This window comes from Manis pentadactyla, chromosome 8 (assembly GCF_030020395.1).
Source record: "Manis pentadactyla isolate mManPen7 chromosome 8, mManPen7.hap1, whole genome shotgun sequence".
In the NCBI taxonomy this organism is placed as follows: domain Eukaryota; kingdom Metazoa; phylum Chordata; class Mammalia; order Pholidota; family Manidae; genus Manis; species Manis pentadactyla.
Window position 1 is genome coordinate 114471926 of NC_080026.1, and position 19811 is coordinate 114491736.

The 19811-nt window shown below is 38.0% G+C and overlaps 1 protein-coding gene across 3 annotated transcripts in view; it reads right to left on the bottom strand.

The window, feature by feature from the left end:
• Positions 1-19811, bottom strand: part of CFAP43 (cilia and flagella associated protein 43) — a 72118-nt gene that overhangs the window by 9939 nt on the left and 42368 nt on the right. For all 3 annotated transcript variants that reach the window (XM_057506285.1, XM_057506283.1, XM_057506286.1), the window contains 12 exons: positions 18837-18962; positions 15203-15307; positions 14062-14178; positions 12891-13118; positions 11450-11656; positions 9728-9817; positions 9373-9453; positions 8633-8758; positions 6161-6280; positions 3052-3159; positions 1419-1505; positions 655-743 (listed from right to left, as the gene is read on the bottom strand). In XM_057506285.1, the coding sequence (XP_057362268.1) occupies positions 655-743; positions 1419-1505; positions 3052-3159; positions 6161-6280; positions 8633-8758; positions 9373-9453; positions 9728-9817; positions 11450-11656; positions 12891-13118; positions 14062-14178; positions 15203-15307; positions 18837-18962 (1484 nt within the window). The remainder of the gene's footprint in view (positions 1-654; positions 744-1418; positions 1506-3051; positions 3160-6160; positions 6281-8632; positions 8759-9372; positions 9454-9727; positions 9818-11449; positions 11657-12890; positions 13119-14061; positions 14179-15202; positions 15308-18836; positions 18963-19811) is intronic.

A 19811-nucleotide genomic window follows, 5' to 3' on the forward strand; every position in this document is an offset into this window, starting at 1 on the left:
ATAAAAATCAGGTACTTTAGAATGGATAATGGTTATTTTCAGTAATTTATATGAGCATTTTTCAAACTTTGTCTTGAACAGAATCACATGAGATGCTCTTGAGGAAAAGGGATTCGTGGTCAAATGAGTTTGGAAAGCCTTCCTTACTCTATTTCTTATACTTGGAGATCCAAAGGCCAAAAACAAGTTCTGAGAAATTCTTCAGTCAAGAAAACTGTTTAATGTTTTTTTAACCCAGTATTTCCCCAAACTTATTTTGTCCTGGAAGCCTTTTACATGTAACTCCAATTCATACCACAAGGGACTCACCTTGCTCAAACACATCTTGGGAAAACTGCTTATAAATCTCTATGCCATCTATGACTTAAAAGGAACTACTTTCATGTATAAAATAGAACCTATAATAGCATTATGCTTACCTAGGTAACTATTTTTAAATAACGAAAAATCTTTATTCTTCATTGCCTACCTTAAGATGTAAGAAGAATCTAAAAAAAGAAACTGAGTTATGATCAAGACACTTGAATATTATCACATAAAAGATGTTACACTGAGTATTCCATCTAACTGGGAGAAAAAGCTGAAATATAATAACATTCCTGTTCATTTACAAACTCTTTTTCTCAGAAACATGACAGCAAAGGATAAACAAACCTTGGTCGCCGCTTAAATAGTTTGTAGAGTATATCCACTTGATGACTTGGAATTTCAGAAAATTCCTTCTTAAAGCTGCGATCCAGAACCTAAGGACAAACATATTGCCCGGATTGCAGTGTTGTTCAGAGCCCCTTTACTTTTTGATAATACTCTTCAAAATATAGGGTTGTATCACTTTGATTTTAAAAATCCATAAAAATTTGGTTCATAGAGTAGAGTTGTTAGAAGATGACCACTCAATCTGCAAGGATTTCTCAAAGATTTTTCTTAATAGGAAACACCTCAGTGAATGAAAAGTATCTCACATATAGCAGGTCTCAGAAAGCATTCAAAACTAAAGTTTCACAAAATAATATTTACCTAAGTGCAGGGTACTCTATTACATTCCATCCCATTCTATTCTTTATGTTTTTCTATCCTGTTCTTTTCTGTTATAAAACTGCTGGCCATGGCCTAGTAAATTGATTTCATGGCCAACTAATGAAGTCTGCAATCTGAAGTTTGAAAAGCCCTAAAGTCTAGATGATCTGTCTCTCAGTTGTACAAGAGAAAGCTTAAACCAGAGAAGTTTACAAACATTTATTTTACACAGTGATTTTTAGAAATATACAATGGCACAGAGTGAAGTTCACCCATAACTGAGAATTATAGTAGGAGAAAAATCTATGAGGAAGTTAAATTATATCCCTTTAAATCTTCCCCAAATCCAGGCAGCAGCAACTCTATTGTATTGGTGGAATGGGTAACACAACAGCTCTCACTTTGTCTTCTGCCAGTAAGTTGTCATAGTGTTCCTTGTATACATCGAGGTCTTCTCTAGACTTCCGGATAGCCTCTGAAGTCCGGCTCTATAATAACATCAGGAATAGCCAGTTGGAAGTGGAGATTTTTCAGGATAAACAAAAATATTGGAGATACTAAAAAAGACAAGGTGTTTCCTAGTACAAGATAAATGTGTCAGTGAAGTCTCCATTACAAATAACATTTATAGAAGAAGAAAACAAACTGGAGACTTTGAAAGAAAAAACATCCAATCACCTGTTTCTCAGTATAGCCAGCTCTGTATGTGAGTGTGTAAGTGACTGTGGAGCACACTACATTCTTGGCAGGGCACAATGGATGATGAAATTGCACAGGCTTGGAAGTCACATGGACCTGGTTTCTGAGAGACTGTAAATACAAACTGGGCAATGGCCAGACCACATATAAAAACAGAACTCTGACCTACGACCTCTGCAGCAACCAGCTAGGAAGTTAAACCACAGCGATTGGCCCCAGATTGTCAGACTTGGTCAATAACGTTCAGCTTTCCTAATTTTGTGATTATTTTCAACTTGGGACCAATGAGAAAAAACCAAATATCCTTCCCAAATCAGTCACACAGGTTTCCTGGCTTCTAATTAACGTGACCCTCGCCCCCGCATGCCAGCGGCTTCGCCAGCAGCTTCCAATCAGGGGGCACTCTGAAGCCCTCTCTTCTTTTCATTAAAATGCGTTCCTATCACCCTGCCTGCCAAACGCAAGTGATGGTGACTGATTCACTTACTATACCAAGCTCTGAATAAATACTCTGCTTGTTCTCATTTGTATGGTCTTCATTTATTTCCACAGTTCCCATTCCTGCTATGTGACATACTAGTGGGTAACTTTGGCATGTTACCAGCCTCCTGGAGACGGTCTCCTCATCTGTGAAAGAAATCCAGTACCCTGCAGGATTGTTATGAATCGGGTTTAGAAGACGCTTTGCTTACTTATGCTGTTTAAAAGACTCTTAGCAAAAAGTAAGTAATATACAAGACTTTAAATGATTCATTAATGTCCTTTACTAATATTAGTAATAAAAGCTGACATCTTTTGAAATTTTTATGTGACAGGCATTTTGCACTCGTAGTCTCTTTAATATAACATCTATTCATGCTATTTATTAAATCAAGTTTTTCAGACTATGACAGCTTTTCATTCTATAAGCTAACCTATTATAACTTAGTAAAACTTAGGGTGCCAAATGGTCCAGAGAGAACAATATTCCCTAGAGAAGAGCTTGCAAAACCTTAAACGATTGTATGTCTTGTTCAATGTCCCACAACCAGTGGATAAAAGTGGGTCCTTTTAATTATGAAGTTATATGGCCTCATTTTATAAACTGAATATCATATGAAAGTTGCATGGTTCTTTTGACTAAATGATTGCACATGCAGAATCACATAACTTTCTGAACAGACTGGAGTGCATGCTCTCACCTGATCCCAGAGCAAACACCCAGGCATGGAGCCAGGGAACACACAGAGCTGAGTAGGAATGTGGAAGGGAAAGGTAGGCGTGCGAGCTCTTGACAAACAAGGAGCAGGGCTGTCAGAAAATGCTTGTACTCAGCTATCAGATAACTATACTTACTTTCTCCTCCTGCTTTCTCACAAGGTAGTTGTTTAGGAATGCTTCTCTGGAGCTTATTTCTTCATCCAACAGTAAAGAATAAACAAGGTTATTTATTTTCAGTTCCTCCTGTAGAAATATTTAAAAAGGGAGGAAAATGATCAATACACTCCTACCTGGGAAAGGATTTTCTTTCAAGGGTCATAGACTTGGTACTCATCAGGCAAGTTTATGACATACAAGTAAGGGAAATTGTTTTTAAATAAAAGGGAATATAAACTTTTGCCATAACTACTCAGTTATTTTGCCTTTTTAATCTTTTCAACGTAAGATAAAAGAGAAAACAGAAAAATACATAAGTGTATAGTTTAATGAGTTATAACAGTAAAACACCTTTGTAATTACCACCCAGTTCAAGAAATAGAACTTTGCCACTGTTCAAATGCCCTTTCCGCATGTCCCCATCACATTCTCAACCCCAATAACAACCACCACCCTGACTATAATAATCACTTCCTTGTGTTTCTTTTACTTTTATTACCCAAGTATGTATCGCTAGGCATTATAGTATAACTTGTCCATTTAAAAAAACTGTTGCATTCTTACTATGCTGATGGACAGTGACTGCAGTGGGGTATCAGAAGGAACTTGATAATATGGGTGAATGTAGTAACCACAATGTTGCTCATTTATGTGAAACCTTCATAAGATTGTATATCAATGATACCTTAATAAAAGAAGTAGTAAAAAAAACCTGCCACATGTTTTATGTCTTGTAATCCACAGGTTCTCTTCTATCCTTGTCTTTTCTTTACATTTATTTGTAGTTTCACCTAGTCTGGGTTTTACTCACTGCGTACTTACAGTGAGTTCATTAGGGTCCTTCATCCCATGTACTTCCTGAAAAATGGAGGCTGGATCAGAGGCCTGATCAGACCATGTTTGATCCTTTTTGCAAGTCCAAAGGTGATACTATTCTCTTTGATCAGGAGGACCTAATATCAGGTTGTCTTTCTTTTTGTGATGTTAGCAGCTATAGATGCTCAATGCCCAGGTCCATTAATCCATTGAGAGTTGAAAAATAGTTATGTTCTATTTCTATCATTCCTTTTTCACTTATAATTGAAATTCTTTTAGAAAGAGATGCTTCACCTTATCTGCTATTTGGTTACCTAGTGGTACAATTCATATAGGATGGCAGAATGAATACCTGATGCTTTTTCTTTATTAGTTTTTAAATAATGAATTGTTTGTTATCCTCTGAAGGTGAATGATTGGCATTTTTCTTTTTAAAATATCACAAATTCATGAATTTAAACAAATTTGATGGGTTTCAGTTAATTACAATATCACTGATGAATCTTAAATTGTCCCATTTAAGGGAGCCTGTAAAGTTGGCTCCTGACTCCTTTTGATATTACCTAGTAGTCTACGATAGTTTCCTCATCTTGTACGAAAAAATGTTCTAAGCATATCTTTTAAAATTGCAGCTTTATTAAGATGTATTTCACAATCCATACAGCTGACTCATTTGAAGTGTGTAATTCAATGGTTTTGGTATATTCAGAGTTGAGCAACCATCGCCACAATCAATTTTTGAATATTGCATCATTCCAAAAAGAAATCCTTTGGCAGTCATTTCCCATTTGTCTCCATGCCTCGCAGAGGCCCATCCACAAGGCAATCACTTGTGGTGATTACTAATTACAGAAACTAATTACTTTCTGTCTCTATAGATATGCTCATTCTGGACATTTCACATAAATAGAATCAGTCAGTATGTGGCCTTTGGTGCCTGGTTTCTTTCACTTAGCATGTTTTCAAGGTTCATACATATTGTAGCATGTATTTGTACCTTTTATTGTTGAATAATATTCCATTATATGGAGAAACCATATTTTGTTTATCCATTCATAGCTGTTGGACATCTGGGTTGCTTCTACCTTTTGACCATTACGACTAACAGTGCTATTATGGCTAATGCTGGGGCATTCATTCCCAATCTCCCCCCAGCCTGACTGCCATATACATACACTCCCTCCCTGCTGGGCCAGTGATTATGTTTGTCTAATTATGGCCATGAGGCAAGAAGTCCCTCTCCCACAGCCACAGGTCTTGCTGGGTCCCTTCCTTTGCCTTATTAGTTCTAAAGATACCACTTTCCCACTATTTCTAGGGTCTGGGTGTTTCACTATTCTTTGCTGTTTTACCTTAACCCTGTCCATACTTCAGCAAAGAGTACCTGCATTAAACTCTCTTAAATGTAACCATTCCTTTTGGGACCTGAGGATACAGACATCCTCCTGGGGGTTCCCTTATCTCCCCTCATCTTTTTGATTGACCATCTCTTTTTGTGAGACACATCTTCTAATAGCTCCCTGAAAATGGGTGCATATACATTTGTAAGACTCTGCATTTCTCAATATATCATTATTCTCCTTTTACACTCAACTGATAGCTTGGCCAGGTACAGAATCCAATGTTAGGAATAATTTTTCCTAAGAATTTAAAGGCTTTACTCCTTGGTCTTCTTACTTCTAGTTACTGACACTGCATTTATATTTTCACTGCTGAATCAAATTAAGCCAGATTTTTCATCTGGTCTTTTGGGGCATGTAAATTATTCACTGACTCAACATATAGTTTGAGCCCAGCCCTTTGCTAGTTGCTGGAGATATAGGTATGAACAAGACAGACTCAGTCCTTCATGGAGTTTTTATAGTCTTGGGAGCATTAAAAAGTGGTCTCACATAAATTTAAATTCATTTGCAGTAGGTGATAGAAAGTAAAAGAACAGAGCATGTAATAGGAAGATTTGACCTAGTCTGAGGAACTGGCTTTGAAGCTGGGACCTGACAGATGAATAGACATAGGCCAGGGGGTAAAGAAGTTGGCAGAGAGCATTACTGGCAGAGTCGGGAAAAAGGAGGACACTGGTGTGTTTGAAGCACCAGACGAGGGAGTGTGGCAGGTGAGGGGGAGGGGGGCACGGATGAGGCTGGAGCAGGAGCCAGGCCAGTGAACGCAGGGCCTTGGTTTCAGAAAGGGTCTTGGTCTTCATCCTCAGAACAATGAGCAGCCCTGGAGACTCTTTAAAAGAAAAGTCACATAAGTAAAGCTTTTTATTTACCTGGTTGACAACCATCTCAGCCTTCACTCTCCTTTCAAAGAGTCTTTTTAAGTGTTCATCAAAATTCTGTGTACTTTCGTGAATAGAGTTTTGAAGTTTCTTCATTTCTGCTTCTAATGACTGAAAGAAGTCAATAGCAAAGTTAATATTTAAGGACATCACACATTCTGAGGAAGTGGTGTTTACATTCTGACACACAGGTGAGGCAGGTGGAGGGCAGGCCTTGCTTTAAAAAGATTATACTGGGAAAAAAAAAGTTAGAAATCACTGATCATGGCTAATGATGCAGGCATTATATTAATATTAAACTTTTTGTGTGTAATAGTTCAATTATGGCTATTGTAGGAGAATGTCTTTGTTCCTAAGAGATTTTTATGCTGTAGTATTTGGGAATGTTATAATGTCTCAGCACCAATAACTTAGGAGAAAAAGCTAAAAAACTAATATGGCAAAATTAAAAATTGATGAGTATAGGTATATACGTATATGGTACAGGTATATTAGGTACAGATGGATAGACATAGGCCAGGGGGTAAAGAAGTTGGCAGAGACAACAATTAGTCAATAATTGTTAAAGCTGGATGATGGGGTCATTATGCTACTCTCTCTTTTATTTATATATGTTTGACACTTTCCATAATACATGGGTTTTTTAAAAGAAGAAGAGCATAACTGGAGACAGTGAACATAGATTTTTTAAGGATTTTTTTGACATTTAGCAGTGGATTGAGAGAAAAGTGGTCTGGTCAAGGGAATTTTTTTTCTTTTGACTTTTCCTTTTGAAATAAGTTCAGACTAACTCAAAAATACAAGAATAGTAGAACTAAAGAATTCAATTCAAAGGAGACTTTTTTCTTCTTTTGTACAAGGTGAGATATGAATACAGTATATAAGATTACAGCATGTCTATGCTGGTGGGAAAAATCCAGTAGAGGGAAAAATTCTTGATGCAGGAAAAAGGGCCATATTGCTGGAGTAACAATGTTGAATGGGCAAGATAGGATGGGATCCAGTGCCTAAGTGGAGGATCAGGCATGGATGGATGCAAGACCATTTCCTCCATAAGAATCAGAAAGGCAGGGAGATTGTATAGATTCTGTGCAGGTGGGTGACAGATGTGGTGTAAGAAGAGTAAGGAAAGTCTCTTCTAGTTGCTTCTCTCCTCCCAATGAAATAGAAAATAAGGTGACAGTGAGTTGAGAAGGTAAGGTGTTAGAAGTTTGAGAACAGAGGAGAATTTGTGAAGTGGTCCTCTCAGATCTTTCTAATTAAAGTGTGGTCCACCGACCAGCAGCAGCTGCACTGCCTGGTTGCTTGTTAAAACTCTCAGGATCCTTGTTTCCTCAGAATGACAGACTGCAAGTCTGCATTTTTAACAAGATGGCCTTGATGACATGGACTAAGCTAGGGGGAAAATGGAGTAATAGAGCAGCTATTAGAGCTGAGCAACTCTAAGGACCCAGTAAAGATTAAGGCCATCAGAGTGAAACCAGTTAGTTTTTTCATTACCTGCTGCATAGTGCAAGTGTGGAGGAGGACAAGTATGGGTTTAATTGAGGCTGATTTTGACCAGGTGAGTATGAACAAGGAGCAGAGAGGTGAGGGTGCAGGCAGCAGACTAATTTACAACACAAGACCATGGAGTAAATGGCACCACCTTAGGCATCTATAGTCCCTAACTCCCTGAAATCTCTGGAGCATTCAAGACTGCTCATTTTGGCCTTTAGGTAAGTACCACCTTAGGACGAATTAGAAGGGCACTGTTAGAGGACTGCAGTGAAGAAAAACAGAAACCAGCCAAGAACAGGTCCCAAGAAGTTGTTCATGAGATGTAGCCACCATAAAGCTGACAAACTGTCCTGCTTCAAATGATGGTATGATCTTACTTTCTTCACAGAGGAATAATTATTATTTGGTTGAATGCCATCAACTTTTATATCTCTATTTTAATTGAAAGCAATTCTAATGTGGGAATGTTTCTTTGCAATGTAAGGAGATAAACACAGAACTGCATGGTAAAAAATCTTGTATCAGAACCTTAAGTATATGCCGCATCAATTGTGTCATTCTTCTCTCAAGTCCTTTTTCCTTGAGATGGAGAACAAACCAAGCAAGAGAATCACTGAACTCGAATAGATGCGGATAATTTAGAGCAGTGCCTTGAACATACTTTAATAGGTGTTCATTAAACATTTGAAGAATAATTGGAGGACCAAATGAATTGTAATGATGTGAGAAATGTTGAGATCAGTGAGAATTAAAAAAAAAAATCACAGTATGTTCTTTTTGTTTTGAATTGTTCCAACTCTTTAAATTTATCTCCATCTACTTCCCCAAATTCCCTTGAGAATTTAAGCTGAAACATCCTTTAAGCTACTAAAAACACTGAGAAAATAAAGAACACTTAGTTTGAAAAGATATTGAAATAAAATGCTAGATATAGTAGGGTATTTTAATTTTTGCTTTTCTGACCTTTCTATACTTATCTCTTTCTTCATTTAACTCCTTGACTTTTTTCTCATAATCTTTGAATTGTTTCCTTTCCTCTTCAGACCATAAAGTATCAGGTTTGGCCATGAAAGCAGGTTGAGGAATTGCCTGAAGACATAAAGGAAAGCATATATACTGTAGTTCAAATATAAATATAGCTGTGTTAGTAAAAGTTTAAAGTTATCATTACAGTTTAAAAAAAAAAGGGCTTTAAAAGTGTATAGTTCTTCACATTGGCAAGACAAGACAATGACCTGACACTTTGACCAAAGGATGTGAAAAAAATGTTAGAACTCTTTTTTTGTGACTTAAGCAAAGTGGGCAGTTTGGGATGTACCCAGGCTCTTAGGTGACAGGTTGGGAGGTGTGTGTTGATATCTTAATAGAACTACACCTGAACTCCAGGGACACTATGTCAGGTATCAAAGGTAATGTTTTCTGGTGTATCTGGAGAATTACAGGTGCAGGTTTATCCCTGATTTCTGTTGAGACCAAAACCATTATGGTTGCTCATTTTTGTTAATTTGCTTTTTGTCAGATTGGAAGGCAATTCTGAGGTTTCAAATTTCTTATTTGCCTTATGTGGTATGTTTATAAGTTATTAGGAGGTTATATATTTGTTGCTGTAGAATTTCTAAAGCGTGGGTGGTCAAATATGATAAAAATGGTCAAACTTAAGTACTCCCCATTCCACCTTCCAAAGGAATGTCCAGAAATCTCACCATTTTCAAAATGTCTTCCCTCTTGACTTCTAGAACTCCTCCCATCATGTCCATCAGGGCTCTACGTCTCGTTTCAGGGATCTGGGAAAAAGTCGGGTCAAGCAGGATAGCTGAAACAGAGATCTGACACTCTGGGGGCACCAGGGTCCACCATCTACCCAATGTTAGAATGTCTGCATTTAGGATAGGGGAGGATGGGCAGAGCATGGAGGGAAGAGGTGACCCAGTAACCTCTGATCATTACATACGTCTTGACATATTTCTGTAGAGGAGTACAAGGCTGTTCAACCAAAGTAGGAACAATCATCCCTAAAGGAAAAAGGGTCTTGAGTATTGTTGGAGCAAAACTGCGTACCTGTGTCAGAAGCCATTGCTCTATTTTATGCGTCTCAATCAATTCTTCTCTGGCTTTTTGCCATGGATTAACGTGTTTGTGAGCTGTAATCTAAAAGAAGAAATGTAGTTTTCTATTGTTATTCTTACAAAATTCAAACCAAACTTTCTTCGCACATACCAGAAGGAGATTAGAAGATATCAAGAGGGTAAAAGGACTATCCAGATTTTGCAACCAATTCCCTATCTTGGAATAAAGAGGAGGTCTAAAATGAGAGGGCTGGAAAAATAATTACTTCTCTATTAGCTCTCAAAGTCTGTTTCCATCATTAAAGAAATTATAACAGAGGACCTGATTTAGATTAGGGTGATGGGGAAGGGGTTCAAAGAAGTGTCATCTAAGCCAAATTCCGCAGAATAGGGGTCCTGAGAGGTCAGTAGCTTGGGGCATTCAAGGAATTGAGATAATGCAAGTGTGGCTGAAACAGAGTAAGACAGGGAGAGCAACTGAGAGGAAGGGGCCTGGGGTGGGTGGTCAGAAGGGGCTTGGGTGTGTTACCCTAAGTAAAATGAGCAGCCAGTGCAGGGGTCTAAGCAGAAGAACACAGTAAGTTTGGCTTATAACAAAGTCGCTCTCCTGCCTGTAGAAGAGGTAAGAGAAGCAAGCATGGTGTGGTTAATTTTGCACATACAAATTGGCCGCCCAGAGCAGGACATGGGTGAGAGTGGCAGACTGAGTTTTTGTTATTACCATCCTCCAGAGTCTTAGGTTACATAGAAGAGTCTGGGTCTGAGAAATATGGCTTCCTTAAATAAGACAGTACAGAGAAGAGGTAAAGAGGATGTATTCTGAAGCATAATGGTTTGGGTTCAAACCCCAACTCTGTTGCTAACTGGCTTTGTAACTGTGGTTAAGCTACTAGCCTCTCTGTGCCTCATTTTACTCATCTGTAAAATGAAGGTAATATTAGTACCTGCTTTATAAGGTCTTATAGTGATAAGTTAGTTTCAGTATCTAAGGCGCTTTTAACAAGGACTGTATAACTGTTTGCTATTACTTCTAAGCAATGCTATTGCTTTTTTGCCCCAAAGTAATTAAGTGGTTTCATGTGAGCAAAGGGTATTCTTTGAGTATTCTCTAGCATTTTTTACTTTTCAGGAATGAAATATTAATTGTTTTCTTTCCACATTTACTTGTAACCATCTCTGTGACAAACTATCTTTTAAGAAAGCTATATGACCTTTCAGACCCATGCTGCTGGGATGACCTAGAGAAATAGTGGAGCTCTGTCACCTTAACTTCCACAGTGTGACCCAAACTTCCTAGCACTGGACCCAAGCTGGGCCAAGGAGCCCCTTCCCAGGTAAATGTGGAATTGGGACTAAGATATTTCAGTTCAACCAGCTGCTGTTTTGAGTGTAGGAGATACAAAATAAAAACTGCTAGAGGAAGCTGAAATGCAGAGGGAAGTGAGCTAAGGGATAAAGAGACAGGACTTCTGGACTCCCCACAAAGCTCTAGTCTTTGATCTTGCTTCTTTCTAGGCTTGATGTCCAAATCTTCTCTGGACTCCATGGGATTCATAAAAGAAATTCTCATTATCCCTGATGCTCTGTCAACTGTTTTTATTACTTGTAACCAGGAATGCTACCTAACAGTCACTTCCAGTAATGCAAACAAGATGAATAAATAAGTGCTTGGGAAATGTCATGAGAAAGAAGGGATTACATAGCTGGCTGGTACCTCACTGTCTTCCACAACAAGGGTTCTCTCTGGCTTTTCACAGTCATCAAATTCTGGTAGCCAGACTGATTCGTTCAAGTCCAGATATAAAATAATTTCTTGAATTCTTATATTTCTTTCCTTCACATGTGCAATTTCAAACTCTTTTTGTTTATATGCAGCATCAAACTCATTATTAAAAACAGTTTTCACCTTGTAAATGATATCCTGAAATATCAATATGTTACTGAAAACACATCATATATTTTACCATTACTGGTAACATGATCCCACAGTTTTACTTCCCCTCCAAAATCATTTTACAAATTATCAGTAAAATAATCTTTCTAAAATACTGTTTATATTGTTTCTTAGCTCAACAATCTACAGTGGCACCCACCACAAGTAGGATTAAGGCAACAGCATTAACTGCTATACCACAACCTTCTTCCCAAAGTGTAAGTTGTAACTCAAAATGCAAGTATGTTGATAAAAGCTGAAGTAGGTGATGGATACTTGGACATGCTTTGGACTAGTCTATTATGTATGTGTTCTTAAAAAATCCATCATAAAATATTTAAAAAGTAATATGCAATATTTAGATCAGGAAATGTCTTTTCTTTGGAACCAGGTTTGGGGAAATGTGGTGAGGAAGAGGTTGTTTGACCGACAGAGCATCTCCCAAGAGAAGCGCAATGCACACAATATTCTTCCTCTGTGTAGTCAGGTCATTCTCATCTAAGAATTACTAAAGTGACACTGGGTCCAACTGGATTGCCCCCACTTCTGCTGATGAGTAGAACAATGGGTCACCTCAATATAGCCTTTATTTTACCTTCAGAGTGAAATAAATGACTAAGGGACTTTCAGGAACAGGAATAGCCAACATTAAATTTCAAACCATCCTCATTGGTGCACTCAGTCACTGAATTTTCAAAACCTTCAGCAGGCATGTGAGGATATGTTCTGAGACTGGCTTGTTAGGTGGAAAGTAAGGAATAGGAGCTTAGAGCCTAAGGGATGCTATACCTAATCTCTGAGGCCCAGAATTTACAGGAATCTTGGAGAGGAAATTCTACTTCCCCAGTTTAAAGGAATAGGTAAGCAATCACATCTTGATTGTACAAGGACGTCCTAACCAACATCTGCATTACCTAGAAGACAGCATTCAAGGATTTCTTTCATCATGGGGCTTACTGAAGATCTAAGTGGAAGAATGGTTTGTGGTGTTAGCCAGTGTGGGGTGTTCTTTACAAAACCTGTCATCACAGAACACGGTCCGAATGGATGACGTACTCTTGTACACAAGCTCTGTTTAAAGACCATGGATGCTAGCCATGTGGATACTTCTCTATGCACTTTAAAGGCGTCATTTGGTTGACATTAGATTGCAATTTTAGCCTTTGTAAATGCCTCATAGGGAGTCATAGAGACTTTCAAGGATAAAGAAAAATTCACCTACTTTCAGTAATATAATTTGGTTGATTTTCTCCTCTCTGGCATGAAGTTCCAACTGACTTGACAACAAAGAGGCATGTATCCCAAAATCAGTACTCAGACTACCAAGCAGGTAATTAGGCAAGTTGGTATCTTTTACTACCACATCTTCCTCTTCCTCTTCTTCCTCTTCTTCATGATGCTTTTTAACCAAGGTAATAGTGGACTGAACCTCTACAATTTCCTTCTGTAGCTAAGTATAGAAAAAGATAGCATGGAAGTTATGCAACACTAAGAATTCTCTAAAGGGCAATTTTGTGACAATTATTTTAACAATCATTTTAAGATGTTAAATTGTGTTGCCAACAACTGAATTAAAAATGATGGACAGATCCTAGAAACTGCTGGAGAAGAGATTAAAGCTTTGGAAACTGATAAACTGTAGATAAATCAAAAGTGAAAATTATTCTAGATAATATGTAATTTATATTTTTCTGTCAGGATGACAGCTGCCTGTAAATATTTCAAATCTTTCTTGGTACTTAAGCATTAAAAAATAACCTCTCTTCATATTTTGCAAAGGAACTTATTCACATAGGACTGGTGGGTGTAGGTTAAGAAGAACTAAGTATGCCTTCATTTTAGATTTCAGAAAAAGAATGGATGCAAAGTTCTCACCAAAACAATCTTACACTAATGGGGCAGTGTTTTGTTTTTTTTTTACTAGTTTAATAGGGATTGCTGTTTAGAAAAGCAAAACCTGGAACTGCTCTAGGAAAACCATAATTCCATCAAAAAAGATACCAGTTCATTTTTGGTCAATTATCTTAGAAAATAATCCCTAATTGATAAGAAAAGATAAAAAAAAGAATGGGTTGATGAAGACAATTTCTGACCAGGACAAGAACAAACGTCAAATCTCATTTTTAAAGTGTATCCTCATATTTGATGGCTAGCCAGTGTCATGCAGGATATAGGCTTCTTGACTTATTGTGGATTTAGCTCTTATGTCCATTAGAATATATTCTACAAATTAACAAGGATTTCAAGTATAAATACAAACAGTATCTAAACTTAAGTTGTATCCCAGTTCAAATCTGTATGAAGGAGACTCTGAAATAAAGCACATCACTTATGTAAACACACACACACACACACACACACACACACACACACACACACACACATAATCGTACTTTACGACACTCTGTTTCGATCTTCTTTTGCTGCAAAACTCTCTTCAATTCTTTCAACTCTTCACCTGTGCGTTCTTTCATTGGGAAGTTCTCAACCACACAGGGGATGTGAAAGCACTTGAAAAAAAAAGCAAGATGAAATAAACCCATTTTTAGGACAATTGTGTATATATGGGGTGAAGTGTGTCGGAGGGTGTTTTCCCTGATTAAAATTAATTCATAGGTTATCATACATGAGTGAAATTGACAATGGAAACTTTCTTCAAAATAAAACAATGTTTGCCATTAATATTGGTATAAACCTTGCATGAAATACAGTGCTTTTGTAAAGGATTTATTTCTATAGTAGGGATTCTGAACTAGGGTGATTTTGCTAGCTCTGACCCCCTCCTTCCCAACCCTCAGGGACATTTGGTAATGTCTGGAGACATTTTTGATTTTCACTAATGGGGGTATTGTATGCTACTGGGGTCTAGTAGATAGAGGCCAGGAATGTTACAAAGCATACTACAATACACAACAAAGAATTATCCAGCCCAAAATGTGCCACTGTTGAGAAATCCAAGCAATGATCACATAAATGTAGGGTGACCATGTAGTTCATTATCCAGATGGGGGTCATATTTGAAAGTGAAAAGGTACTGTTAATAGTTACTCTAGGACCACAGGCATGAACCGACTTCTGGTCACCCTACACAAAGAAGGAAATTGTGTTGGAAGGAGTCTCAATGAAAAACACCCCTTTGGAGAATGTGAAGGCAGGTACAGGTAGAAATATGAACAATTTTACATGTAGTTTTCAATCTGAGAAATGGGAGCGAGGTACCTTTTGGAATAGACAGATTGTAAGACCTGGATGCAGGTAGTGTCTTAGCAGAAAGAGGGAAAGAGGTGCTGAGACAAATCTTAAGAGATGCCGACTTGGAAGCACAGGGATACTGAGCATAGAGGGAAGAATGAGACAAGAGAAAATAACATAGCAAGGTGAAAGTACAGGAAAGGCACAGCATGATTTGAATGCTTTTCTATATATGGACTTTCTTAAAATTACAAATGTTCTTTGTAAACATTTTCTGCCATGAGACCTTTCAATGAAAATCCTCATTAGCAAAGATGTTATAGCTGGAGTTGTACCCATTACCTTAAGAGCTCTACCCTTCACAGCCATTGAATTCCAGCATTCTTCTTTAATAAGTTGAGCTAAATATCTCTTGGCTAGGTTATGCATCTCTATATCCTTTCTTATCTTGAAGAACATAGATTAAGGGAAGAAATAAAAGTTAAAATATGGCTTGTGAAAAAAAAAAAGATCTCAATTGTAAATTTGACAACCAGTTATGACTACACACTTAGAGTTTGATCTTTTCCCCGCATGGTGAGCTGCCCTGCACTGAGATGCGTCACCCTTTCTTGGAGGGCCTTTCCTGAAGTTTAGAGGCTTTGGATTTCCTTTCTGGGGATGAGGGTATTAACACAAACTCCTCCAAGGGGAGGCAGGTCTACACACCAGCCCTTGTAGGTGTGAGGACTGGTGCAGAGCCATGGTGGGCTGGATAGCTAAGACACACATTATCACAGATTTGGTAGGTTGGTGCAGGGCAGGGAAGTGAGCTCACTGTGCCGAGTCTTCCTGTTTTATTAGAGAAGTTTGAAATTTGTGTTTTTATGAAACTGCAGGGGATCTAAATGTTGTCTTAATTCTTGTCAACGCATATTTGAAATGCTAGTTTGTGACCTCTGTCTTGGAGTCTTTAACTGCACTTAATTCTATTATTTATGCCCACCATAAAATGAATGTTCTACTACTCTTGGGAATCACATAATTTACGTTTTTCCATTTAGAAACATATGTGTTACCTAAATTAGTTTTATCTGCTTAAGTATCTGTACTTAATAGTCACATGATAGTTATTTTACTTTAATAGAGTTTGCTGAAAGACCTGATATGAAAGTGAGCCGAACAGTCTTTAGTCCTTAGGATCCTCTTCAAAACCTTTTTTTTGCATTTCACTTTGTTGGCAGAATTATTAGAAAACTAGCTAAAAATAATGTACCCCAGATTAGAAAATATCCTATTCATTCATTTATTTATGTTTATGATTATGTGATCAAATAGCTTTGTTTAATTTGCATTTTCTTTATCCATCAAGATGCCAATGGATAAAATGTCTAATACAGTCTTAAATGATTTTTCTTAAGTAAACAGCTGTTTTGTCAGAACTGCCTGATTCCCACCCCACCTGAGCCTCCCCTCTCCACTGCTTAGGCTATTTGATCAACCCCTCCAGACTTGGTCCCTAATAATGTGTCCAGATTGTCATTTCAGTATTTAGGTCTTTTCCCTATTGTTGAGATCCTGGCTGAGGCTGGCTAGTAGCCTGGTCCCTTTAGGACTAGGATCCTTGACTGGTAGGTGCCACTAACTCTTGCCAGGGGCTAGTATTCTCCCTAATGGGCTGAAGCCAGCTAGGTTTAGGTGTCATCTGCTCATATTGTTCTGTTATGGACCATCCAGTTCCACTTTCACACCCAGTCTGGGGCTGATATCTTTTCAGAAGCCCTGAGCTCAGGAAAAATAAATAATATGGAGGAAACGGGCATGTGAAGAGTCTTTTTCTGCACTGCAACCTGCCTTGGAGGATCAAGGAGGCTTCTTAAGGAATGCACAGGACTTGGATAAGCAGCAGGGGGCATCGGGGGCAGAGGCACAGGGTAGGGGTGAGGTGAGCTGGGTGGGTTCGTCAGTGGTCACTAGGTCACAGGCCAGAGGAGTAGGTTTCTGGGGGCTGAAAGGTCAGACATGGGCTGGAAGAGACAAGCAACAGTTGGAATTAGTGTGGGGGCAGGCACCCAACACAAGCTCACTGCAGAGTGGTCAAGCTGAATGGTCTGGGAGAGCCTACCTAGTGTCAGAACAGGAGAGGGCATTCAAGGCCTGAATGAAGCCAGAGCCAAGGAAGAAGAGCCTGAAGCCTTGGGCAGACAGGGAGCACTTCCTGGCTCTTACATGAATTGTGGGAGCTTCGCCAAGTGACTCTAGCTCTGAAGCCTCAGTTTCCTCAAGTGGGGAGAACAATAACCTATGTTTTTAGATTGTTGTGATGGTCAAAATATACAGCGCTCAAAAAGCCTATTTGTTATAATAAGAAAATGGGATTATTTCTAACAGATTTCTATTGCAAATAGAATAACAAAAGCCAAATTCTTAACCGTGATGTATAAGGTCTTCAGAGCTGGCCTCTGCCTACCTCCTCCACCTCATTCCATGGGCTCTCCCTTGCACACTGTGCTACAGCCTCTCTGCCTCTCTGTTCCCAGAATACTCTGAGCCATTTCTGCCTCAGGGCCTTTGCTCTTGCTGCTCCCTTTGCCTGGTATTCTCTTCCCCCAGATCTTTGCTTAGCCAGCTCCTTCTCTTCTCTTAGTTCCCAATGAAATGTCACCCCTTTAAAATAGTCTTTGACCAAGAAGTAGATCCCCCACATCAATCACAGCATCGAGTTTATTTCCATCTTATAACAGACAGATTTGTTATGGTCTATCTTCTCTGCCAGATTAGCTTGGGATCTATCTGTCTTATTCATGTATCCCCAGCACCTGCAATAGTGCCTGGCACATAATAGGTGTTAAATAAATGTTGTGGAACAGATGAATGGATGGATGGATGATCATCCTTGAGTCAGGAGGATCAAGGAGGCTTTTGGTCCTAATTTTATTATCCAATATATTTCCTTTCATTCTCAGCTTCATGTCATTCGCAATTTGACAAATACGCTTCATTTCTATATCTTTACCCCAGTCATTAATACACATGTCTAACAGGACAGAGTCCTGGAGCACATGATTAGAAACTTCTTTCCTAGAGACATCAAAAATAATCAGCCTTTTTTTGGTGTATTTGTTTAACAAACTATAATCTTGAGTCCAGGTATATATTTCATGCTCTTGTTGAAAGGAAAAGATATTTTTATACTTGCACACTCAAAAAATCAAATGTACTGTGTAGGTTGAGAAATAGGCAGCTTAACAACATCCTGTGTAAAACACAATTAGGGTTTTACCTAAAATAAAATCCATATGAGTAAACAATGTGATGTGACTGCCACAAAAGACGAAACCTCCCCATCCCCCCCCCACAAAGATACAGAGGCTGAATCTAGAAAAATGGAGGTTTCAGTTCATGCTTTTCTCTAAACTGGACAGCTGATGACTGGAATGCTTTTGTGGGTGCTATAACCAAATAATGAAATCAGAGGAAAACTGCACGATGATGATGAAGCTACTGAAAGTACACTATATGATGGTCATAGGAGCTGGGATAGTCAACCTAGACAAGGGAAGATACGTAGGGAATGTGGTAATTGCTAATCTCTAAACATGAGTGACCTTAGATGGTGTTCAAAGAACAGAAGAATCAGCAAGTAGAGAGAAAAATTTCAACTCTGATTAAGAAAGGGCCTACTAAATGGAAGTATCCAAAGTTGGCATAAGGTCCAAAGGTCACTAAGGGAATTTCTAAAGCTGTTTAAACTCAGGGGGAAGGTGGTTGGCATGAATGTCACCAAGGAGAGACAAACATCAGCTGTCTGGCTTCCACATACTTTTCTCCCCAAACCCCCAGATTCAGTCATTCCCCGACTCATTCCATTTATGTGCACTAGGGTTGCTTTGTAAACATTGTGCTGCAAAAGTTTTTGTTTTATTCTTATCCTGGGAAAGTTCTCTTTCCTATTTTCTTTGTAGCTTTATGGTGCTGACATTAGATTTTCCCACACCTTTGCCACTTCTTCCTCACTTTCATCGTGGAGCCTTTCTAGTTCCTCAAGATCCAGGCCAAATTCCTGTTGCTCTAGTTTCGCAGTAGGATGTACTGCTTCATTTTCTTCAATCATATTCAGAACCTGAATTTTCAAATAGGAAAGGATGGTGTAAAGTAAAGAAGTAAGCTTTAAAGGCATGGTTTTCTGATTGTCTTTAGATAGCAATGAATAAAAAATACATTCTGTTTATCTAAATGTAACTATCAAAGAATTTGGTTATGGGCTTATTGTGGTTATATTTAAGTTTTAAGGCTTAATCCTTAGAATTTCATTTATCTAAAAGTAACAACAAAAATGTGTAAATTCATTACTTCACTGAATGATATTAACAAATGATTGATATTTAGGTGTGTTAATGATATTGTGGTTATCTGTTTTAAGAATTCTTATCTTTTGGAGATACATTCTTAAATAATTAAAGATGAAATGGTATGATATTTGGGATTTACTTCAAAATAATCAGAAGGGATAATGGATAGGGATAGAGGTGAAACAATATTGGCCACTGCATACATTATATTATATTATCATCCTCTCTCCTCTTATATATATTTGAGCATTTCTATAATAAAAATTATCTTTAAAAGTTTATGACTTAAAAAACTCAGAGGCAAAGGTTACATATTGCAACAAATAAAAGTTATAAAAATGGAAATGTAATCATCACGTACCATGTGGCTTAGCTTTGAAGAATAGTTACGTAACTGTAAAATACTCAGTGTGCATACTGATTATGGATTTTTGTGTAAGTTGTAGTGGGAGGAGGTAGTATAAAAGAACCTACACATTCATCTTCCATACCAGGAAGCCCATAGATAGTGTCAAAATAGAAATATAAAGAAATAGCAGTATTAAAAGGACTATTTAGAAAGAAGGAGTAAATATCCCAACAAAAAAGCTGAAAGAATTGAAAACAGTTACCACAGGAAT